This window comes from Eucyclogobius newberryi, unplaced genomic scaffold (genome assembly GCF_026437365.1).
Source record: "Eucyclogobius newberryi isolate DKJ021-1_F unplaced genomic scaffold, fEucNew1.0.hap1 SCAF_3, whole genome shotgun sequence".
NCBI lineage: Eukaryota > Metazoa > Chordata > Actinopteri > Gobiiformes > Gobiidae > Eucyclogobius > Eucyclogobius newberryi.
In genome coordinates, this window is record NW_027315945.1 from 43,660,326 (window position 1) to 43,679,452 (window position 19,127).

Below are 19,127 nucleotides of genomic sequence, written 5' to 3' on the forward strand. Positions count from 1 at the left end.
GGGTATGACAGTATTGCACATGGGTATGACAGTATTGCACATGGGTGACTCCAAACCGGTGTACTAGAGGTAGTATTGTCACTTCTCTGCCTCGGCGACAGAGGGCGCTCCACAAACAGACGCTGCGCGTCTGTTTGTGGATAAAGAGCGCGGAGGGGCGGGGCTAGGACACTGGAGTGGCGCATGCGCAGAGGATGAGTGAGAAGGAAGAGACGCAGCTTCTGCTGTTTTGACGCGGAGGTCTACATTAGAGCACCGTCCCGCTCGGTTCTGTTCGGTCCAGCTCGGTTCTGTTCGGTCCAGCTCGGTTCTGTTCGGTGATGCCGGGGTTCCGCAGCGAGGAGCCGCAGGTCAGTGTGTTTTCTCTTGTCAGAAAGACATTCTGTCACTTCGTAATGGAAAAACAAACTATTTTTTGCCTCAAAATTGCATTTTTATTTTACAACATTATCACTAGTATTAACGTGTGTAATATTTGTGTAGATAAAAGTACAAACTATTGTGGCTCAACATTAAGTGTGTTGAATGTGCAGCTCTGACGTCACTCACAGCGCCCCCTGGAGGACGCGCCCCCTGGAGGACACGCCCCCTGGAGGACGCGCACGAGTTTGACCTTTGTAGAAAAATGACACATTGTTTATCATTTTGACTTCAAACTTAGAGTTTGACACAAACACGTTCAGTCTGAGCTCGATTCACAGCAGCAGGTTCTGCAGGAAAACAGCACGTCCAGACACGCCCGGACACGCCCGGACACGCCCGGACACGCCCGGACACGCCCGGACACGCCCAGTCTAACCACAATAACCACTCATGTGACGACGAGGGAGCGCGACGACGAGGGAGCGCGACGACGTGGGAGCCCGACGACGAGGGAGCCCGACGTCGAGAGCGAGAGCACGGCGACGAGGGAGCCCGACGACGAGGGAGCGCGACGACGAGGGAGCGCGACGACGAGGGAGCCCGACGACGAGGGAGCCCGACGACGAGGGAGCGCGACGACGAGGGAGCGCGACGACGAGAGCGAGAGCGCGGCGACGAGGGAGCCCGACGACGAGGGAGCCCGACGACGAGGGAGCGCGACGACGAGGGAGCGCGACGACGAGGGAGCCCGACGACGAGGGAGCCCGACGACGAGGGAGCGCGACGACGAGGGAGCCCGACGACGAGAGCGAGAGCGCGGCGACGAGGGAGCGCGACGACGAGGGAGCCCGACGACGAGGGAGCGCGACGACGAGGGAGCGCGACGACGAGGGAGCGCGACGACGAGGGAGCCCGACGACGAGGGAGCCCGACGACGAGGGAGCGCGACGACGAGGGAGCGCGACGACGAGGGAGCCCGACGACGTGGGAGCGCGACGACGAGGGAGCCCGACGACGAGGGAGCCCGACGACGAGGGAGCGCGACGACGAGGGAGCGCGACGACGAGGGAGCGCGACGACGTGGGAGCCCGACGACGAGGGAGCGCGACGACGAGGGAGCGCGACGACGAGAGCGCGACGACGACGAGAGCGCGACGACGAGGGAGCCCGACGACGAGGGAGCCCGACGACGAGGGAGCCCGACGACGACGAGAGCGCGACGACGAGGGAGCCCGACGACGAGGGAGCCCGACGACGAGGGAGCCCGACGACGAGGGAGCCCGACGACGAGGGAGCGCGACGACGACGAGAGCGCGACGACGAGGGAGCCCGACGACGAGGGAGCCCGACGACGAGGGAGCCCGACGACGACGAGAGCGCGACGACGACGAGAGCGCGACGACGAGGGAGCCCGACGACGAGGGAGCCCGACGACGAGGGAGCGCGACGACGACGAGAGCGCGACGACAAGGGAGCCCGACGACGAGGGAGCCCGACGACGAGGGAGCCCGACGACGAGGGAGCGCGCCGACGAGGGAGCCCGACGACGTGGGAGCCCGACGACGAGGGAGCCCGACGACGAGGGAGCCCGACGACGTGGGAGCCCGACGACGAGGGAGCGCGACGACGAGGGAGCGCGACGACGTGGGAGCCCGACGACGAGGGAGCGCGACGACGAGAGCGCGACAACGACGAGAGCGCGACGAGGAGGGAGCGCGACGACGAGGGAGCCCGACGACGAGGGAGCCCGACGACGAGGGAGCGCGACGACGAGGGAGCGCGACGACGAGGGAGCCCGACGACGAGGGAGCCCGACGACGAGGGAGCCCGACGACGAGGGAGCGCGACGACGAGGGAGCGCGACGACGAGGGAGCCCGACGACGAGGGAACCCGCCGACGAGAGCGAGAGCGCGCCGACGAGGGAGCCCGACGACGTGGGAGCCCGACGACGAGGGAGCGCGACGACGAGGGAGCGCGACGACGAGGGAGCCCGACGACGAGGGAGCCCGACGACGAGGGAGCGCGACGACGAGAGCGAGAGCGCGTCGACGAGGGAGCCAGACGACGAGGGAGCCCGACGACGAGGGAGCCCGACGACGAGGGAGCCCGACGACGAGGGAGCCCGACGACGAGGGAGCCCGACGACGAGGGAGCCCGACGACGAGAGCGAGAGCGCGGCGACGAGGGAGCCCGACGACGAGGGAGCCCGACGACGAGGGAGCGCGACGACGAGGGAGCGCGACGACGAGGGAGCGCGACGACGAGGGAGCCCGACGACGAGGGAGCGCGACGACGAGGGAGCGCGACGACGAGGGAGCCCGACGACGAGGGAGCCCGACGACGAGGGAGCCCGACGACGAGGGAGCGCGACGACGAGGGAGCCCGACGACGTGGGAGCGCGACGACGAGGGAGCCCGACGACGAGGGAGCCCGACGACGTGGGAGCCCGACGACGAGGGAGCCCGACGACGTGGGAGCGCGACGACGAGGGAGCGCGACGACGTGGGAGCGCGACAACGAGAGCGCGACAACGAGAGCGCGACAACGACGAGAGCGCGACGAGGAGGGAGCGCGACGACGAGGGAGCCCGACGACGAGGGAGCCCGACGACGAGGGAGCGCGACGACGAGGGAGCCCGACGACGAGGGAGCCCGACGACGAGGGAGCCCGACGACGAGGGAGCCCGACGACGAGGGAGCGCGACGACGTGGGAGCGCGCCGAAGAGGGAGCGCGACGACGAGGGAGCGCGACGACGAGAGCGCGACAACGACGAGAGCGCGACGAGGAGGGAGCCCGACGACGAGGGAGCCCGACGACGAGGGAGCCCGACGACGAGGGAGCCCGACGACGAGGGAGCGCGACGACGAGGGAGCGCGACGACGAGGGAGCCCGACGACGAGGGAGCGCGGCGACGAGGGAGCCCGACGACGAGAGCGAGAGCGCGACGACGAGGGAGCGCGACGACGAGGGAGCCCGACGACGAGGGAGCCCGACGACGAGGGAGCCCGACGACGAAGGAGCGCGACGACGAGGGAGCCCGACGACGAGGGAGCCCGACGACGAGGGAGCCCGACGACGAGGGAGCCCGACGACGATGAGAGCGCGATGACGAGGGAGCCCGACGACGAGAGAGCCTGACCTGGTGCAGACCCCAGGGGACACTGGAACTCTATAGTGCCCCCCGAGTGCAGGAGCCTGAACTGTGAGTTCAGAGGGCGTGATGTTCTGAGCTTTATTCAACGCTCCGAGGTTTTGGAGATCTCCACGATCTTCTCAGTGAGACAATTTAGTTGTCTCACTAATTTTACTTCCGCAGGTCATGAGCCTGTGCCATGCAGCTACTCTCATGCAGCTCCTCTCATGCAGCTACTCTCATGCAGCTCCTCTCATGCAGCTACTCTCATGCAGCTACTCTCCCACGCAGCTACTCTCTCTCATGCAGCTACTCTCATGCAGCTACTTCCTCACGCAGCTACTCTCTCTCACGCAGCTACTCTTTCTCACTCTCACGCGGCTACTCTCTCTCATGCAGCTACTCTCTCACACAGCTACTCTCTCTCATGCAGCTACTCTCTCACGCGGCTACTCTCTCTCATGCAGCTACTCTCTCACACAGCTACTCTCTCTCATGCAGCTACTCTCTCACGCGGCTACTCTCTCTCATGCAGCTACTCTCTCACGCGGCTACTCTCTCTCATGCAGCTACTCTCTCATGCAGCTACTCTCTCACGCGGCTACTCTCTCTCATGCAGCTACTCTCTCTCATGCGGCTACTCTCTCACGCGGCTACTTTCTCTCATGCAGCTACTCTCACACGGCTACTCTCTCTCATGCAGCTACTCTCTCACGCGGCTACTCTCTCTCATGCAGCTACTCTCTCACGCGGCTACTCTCTCTCATGCAGCTACTGTCTCACACGGCTACTCTCTCATGCAGCTACTCTCTCACGCGGCTACTCTCTCTCATGCAGCTACTCTCTCACGCGGCTACTCTCTCATGCAGCTACTCTCTCACGCGGCTACTCTCTCTCATGCAGCTACTCTCTCTCATGCGGCTACTCTCTCACGCGGCTACTCTCTCTCATGCAGCTACTCTCACGCGGCTACTCTCTCTCATGCAGCTACTCTCTCACGCGGCTACTCTCTCTCATGCAGCTACTCTCTCACGCAGCTACTCTCTCTCACTCTCACGCGGCTATTCTCTCTCATGCAGCTACTCTCACGCGGCTACTCTCTCTCATGCAGCTACTCTCTCACGCAGCTACTCTCTCTCATGCAGCTACTCTCTCTCATGCAGCTACTCTCTCACGCGGCTACTCTCTCATGCAGCTACTGTCTCACGCAGCTACTCTCTCTCATGCAGCTACTCTCTCACGCGGCTACTCTCTCTCATGCAGCTACTGTCTCACGCGGCTTCTCTCTCATGCAGCTATTTTCTCAGGCGGCTACTCTCTCTCATGCAGCTACTCTCTCTCATGCAGCTACTCTCTCTCATGCGGCTACTCTCTCACGCAGCTACTCTCTCTCATGCAGCTACTCTCTCACACGGCTACTCTCTCATGCAGCTACTTTCTCACGCGGCTACTCTCTCTCATGCAGCTACTCTCTCTCATGCGGCTACTCTCTCACGCGGCTACTTTCTCTCACGCGGCTACTCTCTCACGCAGCTACTCTCTCTCATGCAGCTACTCTCTCACACGTCTACTCTCATGCAGCTACTCTCTCACGCGGCTATTCTCTCTCATGCAGCTACTCTCTCACGCGGGTACTCTCTCATGCAGCTACTCTCTCACGCGGCTACTCTCTCTCATGCAGCTACTCTCTCTCATGCGGCTACTCTCTCACGCGGCTACTTTCTCTCATGCAGCTACTCTCTCACGCGGCTACTCTCTCATGCAGCTACTCTCACGCGGCTACTCTCTCATGCAGCTACTCTCTCACGCGGCTACTCTCTCTCATGCAGCTACTCTCTCACGCAGCTACTCTCTCTCACTCTCACGCGGCTATTCTCTCTCATGCAGCTACTCTCACGCGGCTACTCTCTCTCATGCAGCTACTCTCTCACGCAGCTACTCTCTCTCATGCAGCTACTCTCTCTCATGCAGCTACTCTCTCACGCGGCTACTCTCTCTCATGCAGCTACTGTCTCACGCAGCTACTCTCTCTCATGCAGCTACTCTCTCACGCGGCTACTCTCTCTCATGCAGCTACTGTCTCACGCGGCTTCTCTCTCATGCAGCTATTTTCTCACGCGGCTACTCTCTCATGCAGCTACTCTCTCACGCGGCTACTCTCTCATGCAGCTACTCTCTCACGCGGCTTCTCTCTCTCTCATGCAGCTATTCTCTCACGCGGCTACTCTCTCTCATGCAGCTACTCTCTCACGCGGCTACTCTCTCTCATGCAGCTACTCTCTCTCATGCGGCTACTCTCTCACGCGGCTACTTTCTCTCATGCAGCTACTCTCTCACGCGGCTACTCTCTCTCATGCAGCTACTCTCACGCGGCTACTCTCTCTCATGCAGCTACTCTCTCACGCGGCTACTCTCTCTCATGCAGCTACTCTCTCACGCAGCTACTCTCTCTCACTCTCACGCGGCTATTCTCTCTCATGCAGCTACTCTCACGCGGCTACTCTCTCTCATGCAGCTACTCTCTCACGCAGCTACTCTCTCTCATGCAGCTACTCTCTCTCATGCAGCTACTCTCTCACGCGGCTACTCTCTCTCATGCAGCTACTGTCTCACGCAGCTACTCTCTCTCATGCAGCTACTCTCTCACGCGGCTACTCTCTCTCATGCGGCTACTCTCTCACGCGGCTACTTTCTCTCATGCAGCTACTCTCTCACGCGGCTACTCTCTCTCATGCAGCTACTCTCACGCGGCTACTCTCTCTCATGCAGCTACTCTCTCACGCGGCTACTCTCTCTCATGCAGCTACTCTCTCACGCAGCTACTCTCTCTCACTCTCACGCGGCTATTCTCTCTCATGCAGCTACTCTCACGCGGCTACTCTCTCTCATGCAGCTTCTCTCTCACGCAGCTACTCTCTCTCATGCAGCTACTCTCTCACGCAGCTACTCTCTCTCACTCTCACGCGGCTATTCTCTCTCATGCAGCTACTCTCACGCGGCTACTCTCTCTCATGCAGCTACTCTCTCACGCAGCTACTCTCTCTCATGCAGCTACTCTCTCTCATGCAGCTACTCTCTCACGCGGCTACTCTCTCATGCAGCTACTGTCTCACGCAGCTACTCTCTCTCATGCAGCTACTCTCTCACGCGGCTACTCTCTCTCATGCAGCTACTGTCTCACGCGGCTTCTCTCTCATGCAGCTATTTTCTCAGGCGGCTACTCTCTCTCATGCAGCTACTCTCTCTCATGCAGCTACTCTCTCTCATGCGGCTACTCTCTCACGCAGCTACTCTCTCTCATGCAGCTACTCTCTCACACGGCTACTCTCTCATGCAGCTACTTTCTCACGCGGCTACTCTCTCTCATGCAGCTACTCTCTCTCATGCGGCTACTCTCTCACGCGGCTACTTTCTCTCACGCGGCTACTCTCTCACGCAGCTACTCTCTCTCATGCAGCTACTCTCTCACACGTCTACTCTCATGCAGCTACTCTCTCACGCGGCTATTCTCTCTCATGCAGCTACTCTCTCACGCGGGTACTCTCTCATGCAGCTACTCTCTCACGCGGCTACTCTCTCTCATGCAGCTACTCTCTCTCATGCGGCTACTCTCTCACGCGGCTACTTTCTCTCATGCAGCTACTCTCTCACGCGGCTACTCTCTCATGCAGCTACTCTCACGCGGCTACTCTCTCATGCAGCTACTCTCTCACGCGGCTACTCTCTCTCATGCAGCTACTCTCTCACGCAGCTACTCTCTCTCACTCTCACGCGGCTATTCTCTCTCATGCAGCTACTCTCACGCGGCTACTCTCTCTCATGCAGCTACTCTCTCACGCAGCTACTCTCTCTCATGCAGCTACTCTCTCTCATGCAGCTACTCTCTCACGCGGCTACTCTCTCTCATGCAGCTACTGTCTCACGCAGCTACTCTCTCTCATGCAGCTACTCTCTCACGCGGCTACTCTCTCTCATGCAGCTACTGTCTCACGCGGCTTCTCTCTCATGCAGCTATTTTCTCACGCGGCTACTCTCTCATGCAGCTACTCTCTCACGCGGCTACTCTCTCATGCAGCTACTCTCTCACGCGGCTTCTCTCTCTCTCATGCAGCTATTCTCTCACGCGGCTACTCTCTCTCATGCAGCTACTCTCTCACGCGGCTACTCTCTCTCATGCAGCTACTCTCTCTCATGCGGCTACTCTCTCACGCGGCTACTTTCTCTCATGCAGCTACTCTCTCACGCGGCTACTCTCTCTCATGCAGCTACTCTCACGCGGCTACTCTCTCTCCTGCAGCTACTCTCTCACGCGGCTACTCTCTCTCATGCAGCTACTCTCTCACGCAGCTACTCTCTCTCACTCTCACGCGGCTATTCTCTCTCATGCAGCTACTCTCACGCGGCTACTCTCTCTCATGCAGCTACTCTCTCACGCAGCTACTCTCTCTCATGCAGCTACTCTCTCTCATGCAGCTACTCTCTCACGCGGCTACTCTCTCTCATGCAGCTACTGTCTCACGCAGCTACTCTCTCTCATGCAGCTACTCTCTCACGCGGCTACTCTCTCTCATGCGGCTACTCTCTCACGCGGCTACTTTCTCTCATGCAGCTACTCTCTCACGCGGCTACTCTCTCTCATGCAGCTACTCTCACGCGGCTACTCTCTCTCATGCAGCTACTCTCTCACGCGGCTACTCTCTCTCATGCAGCTACTCTCTCACGCAGCTACTCTCTCTCACTCTCACGCGGCTATTCTCTCTCATGCAGCTACTCTCACGCGGCTACTCTCTCTCATGCAGCTTCTCTCTCACGCAGCTACTCTCTCTCATGCAGCTACTCTCTCTCATGCAGCTACTCTCTCACGCGGCTACTCTCTCATGCAGCTACTGTCTCACGCAGCTACTCTCTCTCATGCAGCTACTCTCTCACGCGGCTACTCTCTCTCATGCGGCTACTCTCTCACGCGGCTACTTTCTCTCATGCAGCTACTCTCTCACGCGGCTACTCTCTCTCATGCAGCTACTCTCACGCGGCTACTCTCTCTCATGCAGCTACTCTCTCACGCGGCTACTCTCTCTCATGCAGCTACTCTCTCACGCAGCTACTCTCTCTCACTCTCACGCGGCTATTCTCTCTCATGCAGCTACTCTCACGCGGCTACTCTCTCTCATGCAGCTACTCTCTCACGCAGCTACTCTCTCTCATGCAGCTACTCTCTCTCATGCAGCTACTCTCTCACGCGGCTACTCTCTCTCATGCAGCTACTGTCTCACGCGGCTTCTCTCTCTCTCATGCAGCTATTCTCTCACGCGGCTACTCTCTCTCATGCAGCTACTCTCTCACGCGGCTACTCTCTCTCATGCAGCTACTGTCTCACGCGGCTACTCTCTCATGCAGCTACTCTCTCACGCGGCTTCTCTCTCTCATGCAGCTATTCTCTCACGCGGCTACTCTCTCTCATGCAGCTACTCTCTCAAGCGGCTACTCTCTCATGCAGCTACTCTCACGCGCCTACTCTCTCTCATGCAGCTACTCTCTCACGCGGCTACGCTCTCTCATGCAGCTACTCTCTCACGCGGCTACTCTCTCTCTCTCTCACGCGGCTACTCTCATGCAGCTACTCTCTCACGCGGCTACTCTCTCATGCAGCTACTCTCTCACGCGGCTTCTCTCTCTCTCATGCAGCTATTCTCTCACGCGGCTACTCTCTCTCATGCAGCTACTCTCTCACGCGGCTACTCTCTCTCATGCAGCTACTTTCTCTCATGCAGCTACTCTCTCACGCGGCTACTCTCTCTCATGCAGCTACTCTCACGCGCCTACTCTCTCTCATGCAGCTACTCTCTCACGCGGCTACTCTCTCTCATGCAGCTACTCTCTCACGCAGCTACTCTCTCATGCAGCTACTCTCTCTCATGCAGCTAATCTCTCATGCGGCTACTCTCTCTCATGCAGCTACTGTCTCACGCAGCTACTCTCTCTCATACAGCTACTCTCTCACGCGGCTACTCTCTCTCATGCAGCTACTGTCTCACGCGGCTACTCTCTCTCACGCGGCTACTCTCTCTCATGCAGCTACTCTCTCACGCGGCTACTCTCTCTCATGCAGCTACTGTCTCACGCGGCTACTCTCTCATGCAGCTACTCTCTCACGCGGCTTCTCTCTCTCTCATGCAGCTATTCTCTCACGCGGCTACGCTCTCTCATGCAGCTACTCTCTCACGCGGCTACTCTCTCTCATGCAGCTACTCTCTCACGCGGCTACTCTCTCTCATGCAGCTACTCTCTCACGCAGCTACTCTCTCATGCAGCTACTCTCTCTCATGCAGCTACTGTCTCACGCAGCTACTCTCTCTCATACAGCTACTCTCTCACGCGGCTACTCTCTCTCATGCAGCTACTGTCTCACGCGGCTACTCTCTCTCATGCAGCTACTCTCTCACGCAGCTACTCTCTCATGCAGCTACTCTCTCTCATGCAGCTACTCTCTCACACGGCTTCTCTCTCTCTCATGCAGCTATTCTCTCACGCAGCTACTCTCTCTCACGCAGCTACTCTCTCTCATGCAGCTACTCACTCTCATGCAGCTACTCTCTCACGCAGCTACTCTCTCTCACGCAGCTACTTTCTCATGCAGCTACTGTCTCACGCAGCTACTCTCTCTCATGCAGCTACTCTCTCTCATGCAGCTACTGTCTCTCATGCAGCTACTCTCTCTCATGCAGCTACTCACTCTCATGCAGCTACTCTCTCACGCAGCTACTCTCTCTCACGCAGCTACTCTCTCATGCAGCTACTGTCTCACGCAGCTACTCTCTCTCATGCAGCTACTCTCTCTCATGCAGCTACTCTCTCTCATGCAGCTACTCTCTCTCATGCAGCTACTCTCTCATGCAGCTACTCACTCTCATGCAGCTACTCTCTCACGCAGCTACTCTCTCACGCAGCTACTCTCTCTCATGCAGCTACTCTCTCTCATGCAGCTACTCTCTCTCATGCAGCTACTCTCTCTCACGCAGCTACTCGCTCATGCAGCTACTGTCTCACGCAGCTACTCTCTCTCATGCAGCTACTCTCTCTCATGCAGCTACTCTCTCACGCGGCTACTCTCTCTCATGCAGCTACTGTCTCACGCGGCTACTCTCTCATGCAGCTACTCTCTCACGCGGCTTCTCTCTCTCTCATGCAGCTATTCTCTCACGCGGCTACTCTCTCTCATGCAGCTACTCTCTCACGCGGCTACTCTCTCTCATGCAGCTACTTTCTCTCATGCAGCTACTCTCTCACGCGGCTACTCTCTCTCATGCAGCTACTCTCACGCGCCTACTCTCTCTCATGCAGCTACTCTCTCACGCGGCTACTCTCTCTCATGCAGCTACTCTCTCACGCAGCTACTCTCTCATGCAGCTACTCTCTCTCATGCAGCTAATCTCTCATGCGGCTACTCTCTCTCATGCAGCTACTGTCTCACGCAGCTACTCTCTCTCATACAGCTACTCTCTCACGCGGCTACTCTCTCTCATGCAGCTACTGTCTCACGCGGCTACTCTCTCTCATGCAGCTACTCTCTCACGCGGCTTCTCTCTCTCTCATGCAGCTATTCTCTCACGCGGCTACTCTCTCTCATGCAGCTACTCTCTCACGCGGCTACTCTCTCTCATGCAGCTACTGTCTCACGCGGCTACTCTCTCATGCAGCTACTCTCTCACGCGGCTTCTCTCTCTCTCATGCAGCTATTCTCTCACGCGGCTACTCTCTCATGCAGCTACTCTCTCACGCGGCTACTCTCTCATGCAGCTACTCTCACGCGCCTACTCTCTCTCATGCAGCTACTCTCTCACGCGGCTACGCTCTCTCATGCAGCTACTCTCTCACGCGGCTACTCTCTCTCATGCAGCTACTCTCTCACGCGGCTACTCTCTCTCATGCAGCTACTCTCTCACGCAGCTACTCTCTAATACAGCTACTCTCTCTCATGCAGCTACTGTCTCACGCAGCTACACTCTCATACAGCTACTCTCTCACGCGGCTACTCTCTCTCATGCAGCTACTGTCTCACGCGGCTACTCTCTCTCATGCAGCTACTCTCTCACGCAGCTACTCTCTCATGCAGCTACTCTCTCTCATGCAGCTACTCTCTCACACGGCTTCTCTCTCTCTCATGCAGCTATTCTCTCACGCAGCTACTCTCTCTCACGCAGCTACTCTCTCTCATGCAGCTACTCACTCTCATGCAGCTACTCTCTCACGCAGCTACTCTCTCTCACGCAGCTACTTTCTCATGCAGCTACTGTCTCACGCAGCTACTCTCTCTCATGCAGCTACTCTCTCTCATGCAGCTACTGTCTCTCATGCAGCTACTCTCTCTAATGCAGCTACTCACTCTCATGCAGCTACTCTCTCACGCAGCTACTCTCTCTCACGCAGCTACTCTCTCATGCAGCTACTGTCTCACGCAGCTACTCTCTCTCATGCAGCTACTCTCTCTCATGCAGCTACTCTCTCTCATGCAGCTACTCTCTCTCATGCAGCTACTCTCTCATGCAGCTACTCACTCTCATGCAGCTACTCTCTCACGCAGCTACTCTCTCACGCAGCTACTCTCTCTCATGCAGCTACTCTCTCTCATGCAGCTACTCTCTCTCATGCAGCTACTCTCTCTCACGCAGCTACTCGCTCATGCAGCTACTGTCTCACGCAGCTACTCTCTCTCATGCAGCTACTCTCTCACGCGGCTACTCTCTCTCATGCAGCTACTCTCTCTCATGCGGCTACTCTCTCACGCGGCTACTTTCTCTCATGCAGCTACTCTCTCACGCGGCTACTCTCTCTCATGCAGCTACTCTCACGCGGCTACTCTCTCTCATGCAGCTACTCTCTCACGCGGCTACTCTCTCTCATGCAGCTACTCTCTCACGCAGCTACTCTCTCTCACTCTCACGCGGCTATTCTCTCTCATGCAGCTACTCTCACGCGGCTACTCTCTCTCATGCAGCTACTCTCTCACGCAGCTACTCTCTCTCATGCAGCTACTCTCTCTCATGCAGCTACTCTCTCACGCGGCTACTCTCTCTCATGCAGCTACTGTCTCACGCGGCTACTCTCTCATGCAGCTACTCTCTCACGCGGCTTCTCTCTCTCTCATGCAGCTATTCTCTCACGCGGCTACTCTCTCTCATGCAGCTACTCTCTCACGCGGCTACTCTCTCTCATGCAGCTACTTTCTCTTATGCAGCTACTCTCTCACGCGGCTACTCTCTCTCATGCAGCTACTCTCACGCGCCTACTCTCTCTCATGCAGCTACTCTCTCACGCGGCTACTCTCTCTCATGCAGCTACTCTCTCACGCAGCTACTCTCTCATGCAGCTACTCTCTCTCATGCAGCTAATCTCTCATGCGGCTACTCTCTCTCATGCAGCTACTGTCTCACGCAGCTACTCTCTCTCATGCAGCTACTCTCTCACGCGGCTACTCTCTCATGCAGCTACTCTCACGCGCCTACTCTCTCTCATGCAGCTACTCTCTCACGCGGCTACGCTCTCTCATGCAGCTACTCTCTCACGCGGCTACTCTCTCTCTCTCTCACGCGGCTACTCTCTCTCATGCAGCTACTCTCTCACGCGGCTACTCTCTCTCATGCAGCTACTCTCTCACGCAGCTACTCTCTCATGCAGCTACTCTCTCTCATGCAGCTACTGTCTCACGCAGCTACTCTCTCTCATACAGCTACTCTCTCACGCGGCTACTCTCTCTCATCCAGCTACTGTCTCACGCGGCTACTCTCTCTCATGCAGCTACTCTCTCACGCAGCTACTCTCTCATGCAGCTACTCTCTCTCATGCAGCTACTCTCTCTCTCATGCAGCTATTCTCTCACGCAGCTACTCTCTCTCACGCAGCTACTCTCTCTCATGCAGCTACTCACTCTCATGCAGCTACTCTCTCACGCAGCTACTCTCTCTCACGCAGCTACTTTCTCATGCAGCTACTGTCTCACGCAGCTACTCTCTCTCATGCAGCTACTCTCTCTCATGCAGCTACTGTCTCTCATGCAGCTACTCTCTCTCATGCAGCTACTCACTCTCATGCAGCTACTCTCTCACGCAGCTACTCTCTCTCACGCAGCTACTCTCTCATGCAGCTACTGTCTCACGCAGCTACTCTCTCTCATGCAGCTACTCTCTCTCATGCAGCTACTCTCTCTCATGCAGCTACTCTCTCTCATGCAGCTACTCACTCTCATGCAGCTACTCTCTCACGCAGCTACTCTCTCACGCAGCTACTCTCTCTCATGCAGCTACTCTCTCTCATGCAGCTACTCTCTCTCATGCAGCTACTCTCTCTCACGCAGCTACTCGCTCATGCAGCTACTGTCTCACGCAGCTACTCTCTCTCATGCAGCTACTCTCTCACGCGGCTACTCTCTCTCATGCAGCTACTCTCTCTCATGCGGCTACTCTCTCACGCGGCTACTTTCTCTCATGCAGCTACTCTCTCACGCGGCTACTCTCTCTCATGCAGCTACTCTCACGCGGCTACTCTCTCTCATGCAGCTACTCTCTCACGCGGCTACTCTCTCTCATGCAGCTACTCTCTCACGCAGCTACTCTCTCTCACTCTCACGCGGCTATTCTCTCTCATGCAGCTACTCTCACGCGGCTACTCTCTCTCATGCAGCTACTCTCTCACGCAGCTACTCTCTCTCATGCAGCTACTCTCTCTCATGCAGCTACTCTCTCACGCGGCTACTCTCTCTCATGCAGCTACTGTCTCACGCAGCTACTCTCTCTCATGCAGCTACTCTCTCACGCGGCTACTCTCTCTCATGCAGCTACTCTCTCTCATGCAGCTACTCTCTCTCATGCAGCTACTCTCTCACGCGGCTACTCTCTCTCATGCAGCTACTGTCTCACGCAGCTACTCTCTCTCATGCAGCTACTCTCTCACGCGGCTACTCTCTCTCATGCAGCTATTTTCTCACGCGGCTACTCTCTCATGCAGCTACTCTCTCACGCGGCTACTCTCTCATGCAGCTACTCTCTCACGCGGCTTCTCTCTCTCTCATGCAGCTATTCTCTCACGCGGCTACTCTCTCTCATGCAGCTACTCTCTCACGCGGCTACTCTCTCTCATGCAGCTACTCTCTCTCATGCTGCGACTCTCACGCGGCTACTTTCTCTCATGCAGCTACTCTCTCACGCGGCTACTCTCTCTCATGCAGCAACTCTCACGCGCCTACTCTCTCTCATGCAGCTACTCTCTCACGCGGCTACGCTCTCTCATGCAGCTACTCTCTCACGCGGCTACTCTCTCTCTCTCTCACGCGGCTACTCTCTCTCATGCAGCTACTCTCTCACGCGGCTACTCTCTCTCATGCAGCTACTCTCTCACGCAGCTACTCTCTCATGCAGCTACTCTCTCATGCAGCTAATCTCTCATGCGGCTACTCTCTCTCATGCAGCTACTGTCTCAAGCAGCTACTCTCTCTCATACAGCTACTCTCTCACGCGGCTACTCTCTCTCATGCAGCTACTGTCTCACGCGGCTACTCTCTCTCATGCAGCTACTCTCTCACGCGGCTTCTCTCTCTCTCATGCAGCTATTCTCTCACGCGGCTACTCTCTCTCATGCAGCTACTCTCTCACGCGGCTACTCTCTCTCATGCAGCTACTGTCTCACGCGGCTACTCTCTCATGCAGCTACTCTCTCACGCGGCTTCTCTCTCTCTCATGCAGCTATTCTCTCACGCGGCTACTCTCTCTCATGCAGCTACTCTCTCACGCGGCTACTCTCTCATGCAGCTACTCTCACGCGCCTACTCTCTCTCATGCAGCTACTCTCTCACGCGGCTACGCTCTCTCATGCAGCTACTCTCTCACGCGGCTACTCTCTCTCTCTCTCACGCGGCTACTCTCTCTCATGCAGCTACTCTCTCACGCGGCTACTCTCTCTCATGCAGCTACTCTCACGCAGCTACTCTCTCATGCAGCTACTCTCTCTCATGCAGCTACTGTCTCACGCAGCTACTCTCTCTCATACAGCTACTCTCTCACGCGGCTACTCTCTCTCATGCAGCTACTGTCTCACGCGGCTACTCTCTCTCATGCAGCTACTCTTTCACGCGGCTACTCTCTCTCACTCTCACGCAGCTACTCTCTCTCATGCAGCTACTCTCTCAAGCGGCTACTCTCTCTCATGCAGCTACTCTCTCACGCAGCTACTCTCTCATGCAGCTACTCTCTCTCATGCAGCTACTCTCTCACGCGGCTTCTCTCTCTCTCATGCAGCTATTCTCTCACGCAGCTACTCTCTCTCACGCAGCTACTCTCTCTCATGCAGCTACTCACTCTCATGCAGCTACTCTCTCACGCAGCTACTCTCTCTCACGCAGCTACTTTCTCATGCAGCTACTGTCTCACGCAGCTACTCTCTCTCATGCAGCTTCTCTCTCTCATGCAGCTACTGTCTCTCATGCAGCTACTCTCTCTCATGCAGCTACTCACTCTCATGCAGCTACTCTCTCACGCAGCTACTCTCTCTCATGCAGCTACTCTCTCATGCAGCTACTGTCTCACGCAGCTACTCTCTCTCATGCAGCTACTCTCTCTCATGCAGCTACACTCTCTCTCATTCAGCTACTCTCTCTCATGCAGCTACTCTCTCTCATGCAGCTACTCTCTCTCATGCAGCTACTCTCTCACGCGGCTACTCTCTCTCATGCAGCTACTGTCTCACGCGGCTACTCTCTCATGCAGCTACTCTCTCACGCGGCTTCTCTCTCTCTCATGCAGCTATTCTCTCACGCGGCTACTCTCTCTCATGCAGCTACTCTCTCACGCGGCTACTCTCTCATGCAGCTACTCTCACGCGCCTACTCTCTCTCATGCAGCTACTCTCTCACGCGGCTACGCTCTCTCATGCAGCTACTCTCTCACGCGGCTACTCTCTCTCTCTCTCACGCGGCTACTCTCTCTCATGCAGCTACTCTCTCACGCGGCTACTCTCTCTCATGCAGCTACTCTCTCACGCAGCTACTCTCTCATGCAGCTACTCTCTCTCATGCAGCTACTGTCTCACGCAGCTACTCTCTCTCATACAGCTACTCTCTCACGCGGCTACTCTCTCTCATGCAGCTACTGTCTCACGCGGCTACTCTCTCTCATGCAGCTACTCTTCCACGCGGCTACTCTCTCTCACTCTCACGCAGCTACTCTCTCTCATGCAGCTACTCTCTCAAGCGGCTACTCTCTCTCATGCAGCTACTCTCTCACGCAGCTACTCTCTCATGCAGCTACTCTCTCTCATGCAGCTACTCTCTCACGCGGCTTCTCTCTCTCTCATGCAGCTATTCTCTCACGCAGCTACTCTCTCTCACGCAGCTACTCTCTCTCATGCAGCTACTCACTCTCATGCAGCTACTCTCTCACGCAGCTACTCTCTCTCACGCAGCTACTTTCTCATGCAGCTACTGTCTCACGCAGCTACTCTCTCTCATGCAGCTACTGTCTCTCATGCAGCTACTCTCTCTCATGCAGCTACTCACTCTCATGCAGCTACTCTCTCACGCAGCTACTCTCACGCAGCTACTCTCTCATGCAGCTACTGTCTCACGCAGCTACTCTCTCTCATGCAGCTACTCTCTCTCATGCAGCTACTCTCTCTCATGCAGCTACTCTCTCTCATGCAGCTACTCTCTCTCATGCAGCTACTCTCTCTCATGCAGCTACTGTCTCTCATGCAGCTACTCTCTCTCATGCAGCTACTCTCTCACGCAGCTACTCTCTCTCACGCAGCTACTCTCTCATGCAGCTACTGTCTCACGCAGCTACTCTCTCTCATGCAGCTACTCTCTCTCATGCAGCTACTCTCTCTCATGCAGCTACTCTCTCTCATGCAGCTACTCTCTCTCATGCAGCTACTCTCTCTCATGCAGCTACTCTCTCTCATGCAGCTACTCTCTCACGCGGCTTCTCTCTCTCTCATGCATCTATTCTCTCACGCAGCTACTCTCTCTCACGCAGCTACTCTCTCTCATGCAGCTACTCTCTCTCATGCAGCTACTCTCTCTCACGCAGCTACTTTCTCATGCAGCTACTGTCTCATGCAGCTACTCTCTCTCATGCAGCTACTCTCTCTCATGCAGCTACTCTCTCTCATGCAGCTACTCTCTCTCATGCAGCTACTCTCTCTCATGCAGCTACTCTCTCACGCGGCTTCTCTCTCTCTCATGCATCTATTCTCTCACGCAGCTACTCTCTCTCACGCAGCTACTCTCTCTCATGCAGCTACTCACTCTCATGCAGCTACTCTCTCACGCAGCTACTCTCTCTCACGCAGCTACTTTCTCATGCAGCTACTGTCTCACGCAGCTACTCTCTCTCATGCAGCTACTCTCTCTCATGCAGCTACTCTCTCTCATGCAGCTACTCTCTCTCATGCAGCTACTCTCTCTCATGCAGCTACTGTCTCTCATGCAGCTACTCTCTCTCATGCAGCTACTCACTCTCATGCAGCTACTCTCTCACGCAGCTACTCTCTCTCACGCAGCTACTCTCTCATGCAGCTACTGTCTCACGCAGCTACTCTCTCTCATGCAGCTACTCTCTCTCATGCAGCTACTCTCTCTCACGCAGCTACTCTCTCATGCAGCTACTGTCTCACGCAGCTACTCTCTCTCATGCAGCTACTCTCTCTCATGCAGCTACTCTCTCTCATGCAGCTACTCTCTCTCATGCAGCTACTCTCTCTCATGCAGCTACTCTCTCTCATGCAGCTACTCTCTCATGCAGCTACTCTCTCTCATGCAGCTACTCTCTCACGCGGCTTCTCTCTCTCTCATGCAGCTATTCTCTCACGCAGCTACTCTCTCACGCAGCTACTCTCTCTCATGCAGCTACTCACTCTCATGCAGCTACTCTCTCACGCAGCTACTCTCTCTCACGCAGCTACTTTCTCATGCAGCTACTGTCTCACGCAGCTACTCTCTCTCATGCAGCTACTCTCTCTCATGCAGCTACTCTCTCTCATGCAGCTACTCTCTCTCATGCAGCTACTCTCTCTCATGCAGCTACTGTCTCTCATGCAGCTACTCTCTCTCATGCAGCTACTCACTCTCATGCAGCTACTCTCTCACGCAGCTACTCTCTCTCACGCAGCTACTCTCTCATGCAGCTACTGTCTCACGCAGCTACTCTCTCTCATGCAGCTACTCTCTCTCATGCAGCTACTCTCTCTCATGCAGCTACTCTCTCTCATGCAGCTACTCTCTCTCATGCAGCTACTCTCTCTCATGCAGCTACTCTCTCTCATGCAGCTACTCTCTCACGCGGCTTCTCTCTCTCTCATGCATCTATTCTCTCACGCAGCTACTCTCTCTCACGCAGCTACTCTCTCTCATGCAGCTACTCTCTCTCATGCAGCTACTCTCTCTCACGCAGCTACTTTCTCATGCAGCTACTGTCTCATGCAGCTACTCTCTCTCATGCAGCTACTCTCTCTCATGCAGCTACTCTCTCTCATGCAGCTACTCTCTCTCATGCAGCTACTCTCTCTCATGCAGCTACTCTCTCTCATGCAGCTACTCTCTCACGCGGCTTCTCTCTCTCTCATGCATCTATTCTCTCACGCAG

At 56.4% G+C, this 19,127-nt stretch overlaps 1 protein-coding gene across 2 annotated transcripts in view; it reads left to right on the forward strand.

Annotated features, from left to right (window-relative positions):
- The first annotated feature begins 233 nt into the window (after window positions 1–233).
- mat2b (methionine adenosyltransferase 2 non-catalytic beta subunit methionine) overlaps window positions 234–19,127 on the forward strand; it is a 33,090-nt gene continuing 14,196 nt past the window's right edge. Inside the window, exon 1 of one of the 2 annotated variants that reach the window (XM_072461152.1) lies at window positions 234–350. In XM_072461152.1, the coding sequence (XP_072317253.1) occupies window positions 321–350 (30 nt within the window). In that variant the 5' untranslated portion in view covers window positions 234–320. The remainder of the gene's footprint in view (window positions 351–19,127) is intronic. The other variant, XM_072461153.1, reaches the window with a different exon arrangement.